This window comes from Dipodomys merriami, unplaced genomic scaffold (genome assembly GCF_024711535.1).
Source record: "Dipodomys merriami isolate MVZ:Mamm:240054 unplaced genomic scaffold, mDipMer1.0.p SCAF_2, whole genome shotgun sequence".
In the NCBI taxonomy this organism is placed as follows: domain Eukaryota; kingdom Metazoa; phylum Chordata; class Mammalia; order Rodentia; family Heteromyidae; genus Dipodomys; species Dipodomys merriami.
Window position 1 is genome coordinate 32425477 of NW_027203381.1, and position 14805 is coordinate 32440281.

General features: G+C 37.2%; 1 protein-coding gene across 2 annotated transcripts in view; it reads left to right on the top strand.

Annotated features, from left to right (window-relative positions):
- Positions 1 to 8640, top strand: part of B4galt6 (beta-1,4-galactosyltransferase 6) — a 59868-nt gene extending 51228 nt beyond the window's left edge. For both annotated transcript variants that reach the window (XM_070029389.1, XM_070029390.1), the window contains exons 6-9: positions 1298 to 1485; positions 3710 to 3832; positions 4062 to 4163; positions 4968 to 8640. In XM_070029389.1, coding sequence (XP_069885490.1) covers positions 1298 to 1485; positions 3710 to 3832; positions 4062 to 4163; positions 4968 to 5115 — 561 coding nt within the window. In that variant the 3' untranslated portion in view covers positions 5116 to 8640. The remainder of the gene's footprint in view (positions 1 to 1297; positions 1486 to 3709; positions 3833 to 4061; positions 4164 to 4967) is intronic.
- The last annotated feature ends 6165 nt before the right edge of the window (positions 8641 to 14805 follow it).

The window sequence follows — 14805 nt, forward strand, 5'->3', positions numbered from 1 at the left end:
GCTATAAGCAATAAAGTGATTTCTGTGACTTCAGATAAAGTGCAAGACCTCACTCCTTAGGCAGTACTGTAGTAATATTACATCTTATCCAGTCTCATTCCTTCCTGTCTTTTATGTGTATATAGGAAATGATTTTGAGAAATGTTGCTAAGACATTGGTAAATGCTTTGTGATTTTCTTTAGAAGTGGAATAAAAGTTTTTTTTTAAATTGCCGGTGCTCTTTAATATTCTTTACTATAAAGGAAGGAAAATGTTTGCAATGCAGGGAGTTGGGTTTTGTGTAATAAGTAAAAGTGCTCCTGATAAAGACACAATAGTAAGTCTTAGTAGCATAATGTAAGCAAAGGAAAGAGAGAGAGAGGCAGGGGGAAAGGAAGGGAAGGGAGGGGAAGGAAGGAAGGAAGGAAGGAAGGAAGGAAGGAAGGAAGGAAGGAAGGAAGGAAGGAAGGAAGGAAGGAAGGAAGGAAGAACAAACAATAAACGTAAGAGTGGTTGCCTGTGCAGTTTCCCTACTAAAGGAAAACGGTTATAAAATATGCATGCTTTGTTTGTTAAGTTCCAGTTGTCTTTAAAGTGTTCTTGATGCCTATTATAAACATTAATAATAGAAAGTTAGACTTATTTGGCTTTGTTATACAAGAGAAGGGTCATGATCTATGTGTCATTTTTAGTTTCCTGCATCATTTTTTATTTCCTTTGTTGGTGTTAGGGCCTCATGCATGTTAGGCAAGTGCTTAATCATTGAGCTACTTCCCCAGCCCTCTATTTTTAAATCTGATGGTATACAGAAAGCATTGCTAAAAATCAAACATTATTTTTAATGTCATTTTAAAGGTAGTATTTTTATTTTACATTTTTTCTGGTTATAATATATAAGTTGGTATATTTGAAATAAAGCAGAAATACAAATTCCATTTTATATGATTATAACATGGAACCAGTAGCCTACTTAACTAGTTCTCCATTATTAAAATACAACACTATGTGATGATCAAGTAGTACAGCATTATGTACCACACAATGGCATCCCCATAAAGTTATCTTGCCTACTGTTATCCTAGCTGTCTTAGTCTGTGTATGTACACTCTGTAATAGTCATGTATTGAATAAATTATCTAATGGCACATTTTTCAGAATGTTTCCTCTATGATTGTCATGCCTGCCTGTATTTGAAAATCCTGACTTGTCTGTTTGATTGAGGTATGATTGTTATTTAATGATTCAACAAATTGGAAGCCATCAGATGGCAAAACCTAAGTACATTTCTATTTCTCTTTCTATATTTGCTCTGTGAAGACGGGCACACAACCTTTCAATCGTGCAATGCTCTTCAACGTGGGCTTCAAAGAGGCCATGAAAGACAGTGTCTGGGACTGTGTGATCTTCCATGATGTGGATCATCTCCCTGAAAATGACCGAAACTATTATGGATGTGGAGAGATGCCACGTCACTTTGCAGCAAAGCTGGATAAATACATGTATATGTAAGTGGTGCACACTATTTCTGATACCATATGATGTACAGTTGGAGCTTTTTTGGCTTTGGAACAGCACTATGTGCCTAATGCTAAAACAGCTCAGGATCCTAAAGAGTACCATTTTTAGCTCCAGTCTATCCTCCTTGGGAGCTAGGACATGGAGTACCTGGTCATCCATCTGGGCACTGTGGTGTGATAGAGAGGAATCTAGTTTCTGCGCGCGCACACACACACACACACACACACACACACACACACACACACACACACACACACACACACACACACACACACACACACACACACACACACACACACACACACACACACACACACACACACACACACACACACACACACACACACACACGGGTTACAATTACATGGGCAAGATAATGAGTACATTTCTTGCCGAGCATTGTTGCCTCCTCTTTGTTTCCCCTTCCCATCCCTTTCCATCTCCCACCCTCTCTCCCCCCTTACATATATATTTAAAATTTGGTGGAACTTATCTAGTCTCTTGTACTTGTGAAGTTTGGTTTCTTTTTCGTTGTAATGCTATTGCCCGTCTATATGGCTGTGCCTGGAACAATAATATGCCCACTTGGTAGCTCTGTAACCTATATTGGCTCTTTCTATTTCTTACTACCTTAGAGATAGTTTGGGGTCATGAAAGACCTTCTTCTGAAGTATGTCTTCTTAAACTGTGCATTCTTGGTCTTCTCTATAATTATAAGAAACAAATCTTACTGTTTTCCTTGACATTGCATTAAGACATCTTAAAATGTAAATGGCTGCATAGTTGTGAGAATAACGGAAGTTGACCAAGAGTACAAGTCTAATCTGGGAAAGAGATCACAATTTTTATGGACTTAAATCACAGTTTTGGTAGCATCTGATGTGCAGAGCAGAGAGAAGCACAAATCCTCAATGGCAAGAGCAGATGAATTGGCATTAGAAGATTATTTGGGGTTTTGGTTTGTTTTTGGCTTTCTTCATCACCATCATTAGAAAGGTTTTGTCGTGTTACTCCTCATCTGAACTTCCGAGTCTGGGGTTGCTTTAGTGGAGGCCATTGGGATTTCTTGGGACATAGAAACCTGGAATTGTGTTTTAGAACTTCTGGAAACTTAATTTTGGTCAGATTAGTGAAATCAAGTTAGACCCAGTGTTAAATGGCTTTCATCAAAGAATACAAAAAAGTCATGTAAATTAAGAATTCTAAATTAAGTTGGTTTTTGGTTGGTTGTGGGCTTGAACTCTGGGGCCTGGGCACTGTCCCTCAGCTCTTCAGTCCAAGGTTAGCACTCTACCACTTGAACCATAGTGCTACTTCCCGGTTTTCTGGTGGTTTATTGGAGAGAAGAGTCTCACGGACTTTCCTGCCCAGGCTGGCTTTGAACTGCAATCCTCAGAGTACAGCCTTCTGAGTAGCTAGGATTACAGGCATGAGCAACCTGTGCCCGGCTCTAAATTAATTTTTATACTTGAAGATAACAATTTCTAATGGCTAAACCATTCATGTCCATTGGAAAGTAGTGCTTTTCTTCACACTGAGTGAGTTAAGTCCTTCACAAAACCTTAAATCCTTCCTTGCTTATTTTCTGACAGACTTGCTCTAGAGCCAGGCAGATTGCTCTTGTCTTAATTTTGGTTGCTGTCCATGATCCTTTTTCCTCTGTGGTGCTGCATACTCACCTGACTTCTTAAGCATTGCCATTCCTAAGAAGTACCTTCACAACCACTGGAGTTGATTGGGTACTGCAGGTCTGGGGAGTTACTTTAACATCAGAAAGCCAATCCATATCTGAACTAATAATGTAGATTATTAAAAATACAGCTCAGAAATACTGCATGATTTGACCAGATATCAGTATGTAAATATATTTGTAAATATCCATGAGTATTTTATGAATATAATCCAGCTAGTCATTTTGAAGTAAAATACTAGTTTTCTAGTTTATATTTATGCATTAATAAATCCAGTTACTTTTAAATAATGTTATGACTCTAGCAAATTAATTGTAGCACTTATTGCACTATAGATATGAAAATGTTTTATTTCTCTGTTCACATTTTCCAGAACAATATTTGATCAGTCCAGTGTTTTTTTTTTTTTTGAGAACATGGGTGTATTTTGCCAAGCTCATAAGAGACCAAAAGTTTGATCTTGTGTGGCAGACTGTTAGGATTTCATTTTTAGAATACTGTGTCCTGCTTTCTTTTTCAGTCTTCCTTATAAAGAGTTTTTTGGTGGTGTAAGTGGACTGACTGTGGAACAGTTTAGAAAGATCAATGGATTTCCTAACGCTTTCTGGGGATGGGGAGGAGAAGATGATGACCTTTGGAACAGGTATGTTTAGATTCAGAATTGCTTACTAATAGGATGTGTATATTTCATTTCTGTGAGTTAAATTATATTTGCCAACTCCAGGAAAGGATTCTTTGGGACAGAAAATTTTTGAGGTTCCTAATGCTATTTCATCTTTTCTTTCATGAAGAACACCTAAAATCATTTGCAGCATGTACGTTTTGAAGTTTGAAGTTGACCTCATGTAATCCATTCTGTATTTGTGTTGTAGAGTTCATTATGCTGGATATAACGTCACCAGACCAGAGGGGGACTTAGGAAAGTACAAGTCCATTCCTCATCACCATCGAGGGGAAGTACAGTTTTTAGGACGGTAAGTTTAATGTCCTCAGATAACAAGGATGTGAAACTCTTTGATACATAATAGTTTTAAAAATACCTGTATCCCCCTCCCCAAAATCTATGAGAGAGAACATTGTTTATAGAAGGAAGGCATTTTTGTGTTGTTTTGAAGATGTTTTTATGTACTGAGTCTCACACAGACACATGCAGACGTACACACACACACACAACACACACACACACACACACACACACACACACACAAAATGCTATACTAATGAATCCAATTAACTAGTCTTTAAAATGCTTCCTTGACACAAAACACCTTATTTTTTTAAGAATGTCTAAGTTGTAAACATGCAAAATTAAGCTAGGTCCTGGTGGTTTATACCTGTAATATTGGCTACTCAAGAAACAGATCTGAAGATTGCAGTTTAAGCCAGCCAGAGTAGGAAAGTCTGAGAGAGTCTTACCTCCAATCACCCGACAAAAGACCAGAAGTAGAGCTTTGGCTCAGGTGGTACAGTTCTAGCCTTGAGGAAAAAAAAGCTCAGGGACAGCACCCATGCCCTGAGTTCAAGCCCCAAGACAGCATTAAATAAATAAGTAAATGAATAAACAAGCAAGCAAGAAAAATTACTTTTTTCAAATGGCATTTCTGAGTAGTAAAATGCTAATTTAGAATCATAGTTCAGAGATATAAAGAAAATGCTCATGAGAACCTGAAATTGTAAATGACTTCACATGTTTTGTTAGAGAACTTAGATCATATTCAGCATTAAGTTTTTTTTTAACATGTTTCTGTTACTTTTTTGTGTTTTCTTCTAACACTTAGGTATAAATTACTGAGGTATTCTAAAGAGCGTCAGTACATCGATGGGTTGAACAATTTATTATATACGCCAAGAATACTGGTTGATAGGTTGTATACAAATATATCTGTAAACCTCACACCAGAGTTAGCTCCAATTGAGGACTATTAAAAAAAAAGACGAAGAAGTAGCTCTCATGGCACGATGCACCACGATGCTGGATCATGTACTTGGAGTGTACTCTCAGTGGAGGTCAGTGCCTGGACCATGAGAAGAGCCAGCAGTCCTGGGGCTCACAGTGTTGGCACTGTGTAAAGTCCCCCTCTTCCACCTGCCCTGTCGTGGTACACTCCACAACACAGCGAACACTGCAGAACCGGAAGCCAGTGCTGAAGATGGGAAGTTAAGAGAGCTCCTTATACAAAAAGAAATTTTTTATACTCGGATCTATAATTTAAGAGAATGCTTTTATTTCCATTTAAACATATTTTGTACATATGTGATATAAATTAATGTGTTTAAATAATTGTTGAAAAATAAGCTGTGTTGCAGTTTTGCATGTAATTGGTTATGCTTCCGTTGGTCTTTTATAATACATTTTTTATTTGCATGGGGAAAATTACTGTAAATTTATGTCACTAAACAAAGTTTAACCCTTGTGTAAAAATGAAGGAACTGTCAGTAATTGACAGTGAATACAGTAAACTGTTATACTAGTTTTCAGCTTTAGACCTCCAGCCTTTTGCGTGGAAGAAGGCTTAGCTTTTTTGATGGCTTTAAAGGGAAAGAAGAAAAGACTCAAGCAGCTATTTTTCCTGCCAGGATTACCTATTTTTTTTCCTTGCTTGCAAGCTTACCAGATTTAGCTGAATCACAACCATGTTGTTTATGCATATTGCATGGTATTACCAAGAAAATCTTAAATGTTGTGATGTGACATGATATAAAGGACCTCTTTATGTTAATGTCTGTTATGACCTCTGGTGTGTCAGGGATTCTGTGCCTCAAAAACGCTCCCACGCTTGTGTGTTTATACAGTTTTTTTTTTTTTAATTTCATAGTGAACAGCACTTTTATTATTTCCAGGTCAGAAGAGCCAAAACAAAATATATTCATTTTTTAAATTAGTTTTTTTTTAAGAAGAAGCTATAGAGAGCCTAAGTAGTACTTATACAGATGAATTATACTATTGGATAAGACGTTAAATGTTCTATTTTTATGAAGATAAATGCCTCATAGATTAAAAACAAATTTTAATTATCAGACTTGCACAGTTTCACCTTTAAAAATGACCCTTATAATGTCAGCCAGTTTCATACAAACTATATTTTTTTTCACTTACAGTATAATGTCATAGAATTATCTTTCGTGTGTGTGTGCCTGTGTGTATATGTATATGTGCGTGTGCGTGTGCGTGTGCGCATGGTGCTGGAGACTCACCCCAGGCCCTCTACAGTTACCTTACAATACATGATCAATTATCTAGATGCACTGATAATGGGATACTTGTGGAAGCAGGTCTGACTACCTAATAGCAAGTAGATTTACCTTAAGATTGAACAAAACTTTCCATTAAAAATTCAAAACAGTGTTCTTAACTTTGAAGATGACCAGTTATAAGGATTTTTTTAAAAAAAAATCATAAAATATTTTCACAAACTTAAAATCTTATATATTCTATAAAATAAATCTTTGAAAATAATGGAGAATGATAAGATGCCTCCATCTGAGAAATGTTTGAATAAAATTTGCCTCTGAGTTGTTCACCTAAAATGGAAATACGGCTATGTATCTCAGGTTGTAGATTTAATTTTCCAGGACCATTTTCTATACCAATTTTAGTAACACAAATGACCATAAATGAAGTCATAAAATAACTGAGAATCATATACTTGAAGGAAATAGTTTCTCTGTAATATACCTGACAGAATTTTCCATATTTATTTCTTAGAAATATTTACAAAATATTTCTCTGCCATTTTATTTGTGGTACTCAAAATAGTAAAAAGAAAAATCAAGCCTTCCAAAAAGTACAAACATTTGTATTTAACTATGTTGTCCATTCATTTTGTGTCCCTCTAGCTAAATATAGTTTTTTTTTTAAAATTTGGTGAAATGTAAGAAGATAAAATGACCGTGTTAACATTGTTGTTTACAGTTAACAAGGTAGCAGGGCACAGGGACATAATTAACCTAACAATGCTGAAGTGTTTAGTGGTGGGGAGAATTAGTGTTGTTTCTGAGTCTTACTCAGGAAACATGATTTTTTTTTCTCATTTTAATGTAGGGCTGTCCACTTTCGGATGTCTTTTCATTTTGACATACATTCATACTTTCAAGGGGATGCAGAATCTGCCTTATTTTGGTGGTTTAGTCTGACATTAATTTTTTAGGAGTTGTATGCAAATGTTTTGCTTTTTACAGTTTTGAATATGGTGTGCCATCCTGTAAAAACTACCTTATAATTTTTTTAAGTGCAGATCTAAAGTTATTTTTGGCTATGAACACTGACCTTTTTGTTTCCATGAAGTGATAGCTTACCTTCATTAGATGACAATAAATCTGTTCCCTAAAGATGAATGAGTGCATTGTAAAAGTAATTAGTCTTCTGTTTAGTGTTGGGTTGTTTTATTAATGAACCATGTATTAATTATCCACTCTGTATTAGGTCCAACTACATGTGACTATTTAGAAGTATTATTTTATTCTAAACAAGTCAAGCAAGTTAAAACCTTGAAATTTTGAAGACATTCTCTGATTATTTTATTTTTTTCAGTCTCAAAGTCATGAAACCTACATTACATAGAAATATTAGAAGATCACTGTGGCACTCAGAAAATTATATAGTGCCTTTCACTAGAGAAAGAGGTCATGATTTACAGCCCTGTTTGTAGAAAAGAAAGGGGAGGACACACATTTGTTAAAATTGTATCTAATTCACTGATAAGATATCATTAACTTCCTTGTTAAACTAGGATTTGATGAGCAAAATTAAAAACTTTAATTCAAAGAAATAATCTTATAAATGTGTTAAAATGAACTTTACAACTTTGGTGGGGGGATGATTGGGTGGGGGGACAGGGGGAGGATGGGAAAGGGAAACAAAGGAGGAGGCTACAATGCTTGATAAGAAATGTACTCATTATCTTGCCGATGTAATTGTAACCCTTCTGTACAATATTTTCACAATAAAAAAATTTAATTCAAATTTTTGTTTGTATATTCTGAAAAGGAATTCACTAAGAATCCTTTTTTATATTATACAAATACAAAACTATGCATTAAAAATTTAATATCCCATCTGGCTATTCTAAAGTAAAGTGGAAAAATAGCCAATACAGTATTCTTTAGGAGAGTCTCTATGAATGAAAAGCAAATTTTGCGCGTGTGTGTGTTTTTTTAATTTGACCTTTGTTTTCCTCCGTAGTATTCTTTACATACTTTACAGATAAATAGCACTCTAGATTCATTGCCTTGGATTTGTAAGTATGCCAATTGAGAGAAACAAAATGATCATAGTGTTGTCAGACAGAGGAAGTGTACTTATGTTTTTCTTTATCCAGATATGAAAGGCTTCTACATAAATGCGCTGAAATAAATGCTAGTGATCTCTTGTACTCTCTTTTTTTTTGCTTCTCATGGAAATGTTTGTACTTTTTTATCATTGTCTTTTATGAAATATAATGTTCTAAAGACTTTGTGTGATGCTTTAGTTATTTCCTCTAAGGATTTTTTGGGGTTACTGGGGTTTTATTTTCCTAAATTATCGATTTTTGTCTTGGTTGACTAGGATTGCAACATAAACCAATGTAAGCAATCATATCTTACATACATTTAGCAATCACATCATTGTTTTTACCTTAACACTGACACATTCAAATATTTAAATATTTGCATAAATATTTTTATTAATATAGTGGTAATATCTAAGCATTTGGCTTTACCATACACTTTCTTCTTCACTATATATTGCAAATGAAACCAGTCATGTCATAATCATTCAATCACTTAAAGTCATGACATTTAGCTGGTGTACTCTACCTTAGGTTCCTACCTCTGATGACAGAGCATAACTCACTTTAATAACCACATGTATGTACACATATGTATAGTGCTGACTTTAAACACACAGCTTATGGAAGTACTTGGACCAAAATGGGTTTTATATAGAAAAGGCTGTTGCTAAGCAGTATATACTCTATTGGTCTTGATTTAAATTATTTCAGAAAAAAACCACAAAAATGGTTCATCATGCAACTCTACTGTAACTAAAAGAAAAATACATGGCTAAAAAGTAAGACATCCTTCTCAATACATTCCTATAACATATTTTTATGGACATGAAATCCGTTGTGAATTTAATCTTCCCAGTTAAATTTGTCATCTAGAGGGCACGTATCAGATATTTCTACACTGAAGTAGTTAATAAATTCTGTGTATAAAACTGAAGGATTGAAACACCTGAAGATCCATCATCTTCAAGTGAAGCTGATGTCTCTTCTGTAAATACTGCTTTTGTATTTCACATGTTTGCTGAGCATCTTGACAGGAGTAACTTTTCTCCTTACATGTAATAATTCCCACTTGTACACATACTTTAGGAGGGTCATTGAGATTATGTTTTTCTTCAGCGGGTTGTAATAGCTTTGCAGTAAACTTTTAGGAGGGCTCTGAAGAAAATTGAGGTTATATCTATAAGTAGTGACTTTGGATGACACTCACCTGAGTTTGAATTCAAGGATCCCTTGTCATAAGCTGTGAGACATTAATACCTTTTTTCAAGCTCTTTAGTTTTTAGTTTCCTTGTATCTTAGTGTGTATGGTAGTACTTATCAGAGGATCTTTGCAGCAAATAAGCTGACTCCAATGACTCCAATAGAACAAGCCCAGTGCCTGACAAATTGAACAAAAACTTATTAAGTCAGTTTACAGAAAGATAGTGTGTTCTTTAATTCTAGGGAGTTGAGCCTGAGATTCTACATAATTATGTAAGTACAATTGAGTTTGTCAGTAATTTTCATGGGAAGAAATGTGACAAGCCTTCAGTCAATCTCTTTGCTGAGAGGTTGGAGACTTAGCATGGAAAGCAGCTATATCTGTATCTGTCTCTATATATAATGTAGGGGGTGGGAGGCATTAAATAACTCAGAGCTTGTCTCAGTGTCACAGCCAAAGATGTAAAATATCACCCTTGTGCCTGCGCTACTGCCTCCTCCCCTCTAACTTGGCTCTTTGTTTTGTTCTGTTTCCTTCAAAGGTCCTTCTTCCTCTCTTCCATTATTCCCATCCCACCACCTCCTCTCTTGACCAAAACTCATGTTGTAACAGTCTGCAGTAGTGTGTTCTTTGGGGATGGGAATGGTCCACTATCTGCCATTGATAAGAGCAACGGCTAGCTACAGGTAGCTCATAAGGGATTGATATGTGCCTATGACTAAGGAACTGGAGTTAAGATGTTCTTAAAATAGCTTACAGCATCAGATGATCTCGTACTTCCAAAACATTATGGACACAGACTCCTTACTGAGGCCTACCAAAGCCAGATCTCCTGCTCAGAATTCTGAACTGCTGACTTACCCATATTTGCTCAACTCAAGGCACAGATCCCTTCCAGTCATTCCCTGCTTTGCTATTCATTACGTCATGATTCACTTCAGTTCTCACTGCCCAGATCCCCTTTTCCTTGGTATAAGATTTTGTGGTCTGAATGTATCTTCCAGGTTGCCACAGAAACTGTGTCTCTTGAAGCATTTCTTTGCTTAAATGGCTTCCCATTGCCTGATGATAAAATCCAAGTATGTCTTTTTTTTTTCTTTTTTATTTGTCAGTCATGGGGCTTGAACTCTGGGCCTGGGCGCTGACCCTTATCATTTTAGCTCAAGTCTAGCACTCTACCACTTGAGCCACAGCACCACTTCCAGCTTTTTTCTGCTTATGTGGTGCTGAGGAATCAAACCCAGGGCTTCATCCATGCAAGGTAAGCACTCTACCACTGAGCCACTCTCCCAGCCCAAATCCAAGTATTTCTGCTTCATGTATCAGGCCTGAATGACCTAACTTCCATCTACCTCTCCACCCCTGACTCCTGCCTCTTACTCCTACTTTGCTCTACATTCCTGTAAACGACCTCAGTAGCTTGTGCCATACGACTTGCTTTTATGTGCATCTTCTTTACTTCATCTGCCAGAGGACTAACTTTTAAGATTTGGTCAATCTCTGGAAGCCTCCCCTGTGGACCTAAGGAGAAGTTAACTGTCTCCCTACGGTACATAAACCCTACCAAAGCGTGGGTTATACTCTTGGTTTTTCTTTCCATACAGAGACTCAAGTCTTTGAAAATGGGGAATCTCTATTTTACATCTGAACTTAGCATCCAGCACAGTGCTCGGTGAATGAATGATTCTGTGAAGGGAACTCTCTTGGTGATCGAATTGGGAGGACATTCACAGCATTCTAGACTACTGTTGTATGAATACCTGTGTCTCACACCTCCTGGGTTTTAAGTAGGATCAGTGCCTTAATTAGGACTAGTAAGGACTATTACCAAAGTCAATGATTTACCTACAAGTATATCTGAATAGAGAATTCAGCTCTTTTGACAACATCTTTACAATTTTAAAAAAATGTACTAAGGCAAAGATTGAAGCAGGTTAATATTTGAAAGAAAAAATTGCTGCCATGAATAGCACATTTTTTTTGAAGTCAAATGTGAGAAGTGAGGTCATTCCACAAGTTTACATGACACTAATATTTTGATAAAGCAGCTTGAAAACAGGTGCCGAGAACAGCTGTTTGGCTTATTAAAAAGAGAAAGTGTTAATGTATCTCTGGAACGTAACTGCTATTTGAAGTTGTCTTTTAAGTATACCCAATTTCCAGGGATGATTGACTTTCTATGACCCAGTTTTCCCTCCCAATTGACATCTCATTCATCTGGCCTTTCTTTCCACCACTGTCTTCATCAGAATCAGCAAAGATCTTGGTGGCTATGCGAGTTCTGGTATAGGCATGAAGTCTAGTGAGAGCTTCTGTTCACACGGACGTGGGCCTCCTTCATAAGCAGATTTCCTTTATTTGCTCTTTCCCTTAGTCTGCTCTCATAGTCAGATTTTAGGAAGTCTTAGCTTGTCTAGCATCTTACAGCAGCCTAGTTCCTACCTGTTATAATCCCTACATTTTTGCCACGTGTCTGTTGTGTCTCTGGCACTGTTGAGTGCTTAGTGAATGGGTGTGAGCCAGATGCAGTTCTTTCTCCCAAAGAAGCAAAATCAAGTAAGAGAAGCCAATCACCTCTTCCTTGAACTAGTTTAAAACTAACTTGGGAACTCCATAGAAATAATGTGCATGGCTCAAGTGGTAAGAGTGTCTGCCTACCAATTGCAAGGTTCTGAGTTCAAACCCCAATAGCACTGAGTGGTACCCCAACCCCTGAGCCCTTTTATGTGTATTGTGAAGGCTGGTCTTCACAATAACCTGTGGCCACAGGAAGGAGGAAGAGGAAAGAAATGCAAAAGGCAACCCCCACATTCCCTCCAAGTAGTTTACTGCTCAAGACTCCACTTAGTCCAGGAGTTTTATGCTAGTAGAAATGTTAGGTCATCACTTAATTCAAATTCAACAGAAACAAAAGCTTTATGCTTTGTAAAGATGTTCACACACGGGCTGGGAAGGTGGCTCAGTGGTAGAGTGCTTGCCTTGCATGCATGAGGCCCTGGGTTTGGTTCCCCAGCACCACATAAGCAAAAAGAAAAAAAGCTGGAAGTGGCGCTGTGGCTCAAATGGTAGAGCGCTAGCCTTGAGCTGAAGAGCTGAGGGACAGCGCCCAGGCCCAGAGTTCAGGCTCCACGACTGGACCCCCCCAAAAACCCCCCAAAATTTTTTTTAAAAAGATGTTCACACAAGTACCAATAACGAAATTGAAACTAAGAAAATCACTTTGAGGGGTATAATTTTTCTAAAACAAAATTATAAGGACTACACAGAAACATGGAAAATTGTGATAAAAAATAGTTAAAATCTGAATTTCACCTTATCATTATGAGTTTATATAAGCACAATATTGTTTACTTAGTCTACTGCAATTTTAATTTATGATTAAATTTCTTTAATAAAATATCCTTGAAAAAATAATTACGAATTATTGACAATAGTTCATACAATAACGTCTTCCAATTTATTATTATATGTGAGAAGAAAGTCTGCCTTAGACTCTTGGCCATTGTCTTGTGTACACTTGTTTTTACCAAAGGTTGATGAATAGGTTACATCTGTGCCAATTAAAACATTCTAAGTCACAAGTAACAACTGAGATGAATTCAGTTTGAAAATAAAGGAAGCTACTGGTTAGTCTTAGTGAAAATTCTAGACTTAAGAAAGCTAGCTATTAGTTAATGTCAGTAAAAAAATCCCAGAAATACTTTGTCTCAGCTGCTCTGTAGTGTCACTTGGGCCTGGTTTTCTACCTTCCTGAGGAACTGGCTCCTTTCTGAGTGTGACTTACCAGCACAGCATAGCTGGCAGGCCTGAAAGTAGCATTCTTTCAGGAATACCGGTAGGTGTGTGTCTGTACATTGGATTCATGTTGTCTGATTAATATTTTCAAACTGTTTTGGGCTGGGAAGGTGGCTCAGTGGTAGAACGCTTTGCCTTGAATGCATGAGGCCCTGGGTTCGATTCCCCAGCACCACATAAGCAAAAAGAAAAAAAAGCCGGAAGTGGCGCTGTGGCTCAAGTGGTAGAGTGCTAGCCTTGAGCTGAAGAGCTGAGGGACAGTACCCAAGCCCAGAGTTCAGGCCCCACAACCAGACTCCTCCCCCCCCAAAAAAAACAAAACTGTTTTGTGCTCAGATTTTCAATCACTGATTACAGAAATCCATAGCTATTTAACAATAGCCAAATTGAAGTGTGGCATTCTATAAATAGGCAGGTTAGGGACTAAGCAATCAATATAGGTAACAGATTGAACCTTATGGAATTGTCAATGTTTGACTATTTCATCTACAAAACTCGTGGTTTGATCATGAGTAACCTAATATATAGGGAACCAAGGACTTGCTAACAGCATTGAACATACTGGAAATATCAATTCATCACATATTTTGGGAAAACTCAATATATGTTCAGAAGCCCAAACTTACATTCCATTTTCTTCAAATCTCTTGCTTTCTCAATATACCAAGAGGGTATCAAGATTTCAGGTTTGACTTGGGAGGAAAATAGAGGTATGTTCAGGCTTAAGCCAAATGTCTAAAGCAGGTTTATGGGGCATCCTGTTTGGAGATTCTGCCAATGCAGAAGCTCTCTTTTCCCCAGGCACAAGGGGGTCACCAATGCCATAGGTCATCGATTTCAAGGCTATGCTCAATGGATCCATGATTCTTTGTTCCTACCACTCCAATTTGACTGTGGCAGAAATGGTTATGCCAAAGGCCACATTCATCAGTTCATCTAGATGGAACCATGTGCTCTGGTTTGAATGTATCCCACAGAAGTGCACATGTTAGAACTCTGTAATTCCTCAGAGAGGCAGTGTTGTGAGGAAATGTCTATATTGAGGTCATACAGGTAGAGGTCTCGTGAATGGATGAATTCTTTTCTTGCTGGTCTGGGTTAATTCTTGCATTAGTAGGTATCTTTGGAGAAACTGGATTAGCTTCTCAGAGCAGATTATAATGGAGCAAGGCTTTCCATTATATTTTTGGCTCTGTCAAGTGTGCCTAGTTGCCTTTCTGCTTTCTGCCATGAGTTGAACAAGAAACCAAGCAGATTCTGGTGCTATGTTCTTGGACTTCTTAGCATACAGATCACTGACCCAAAAGCAGCCTCTGTTCTTCTTAAAACATTCAGTGTCAGGTACTCTGT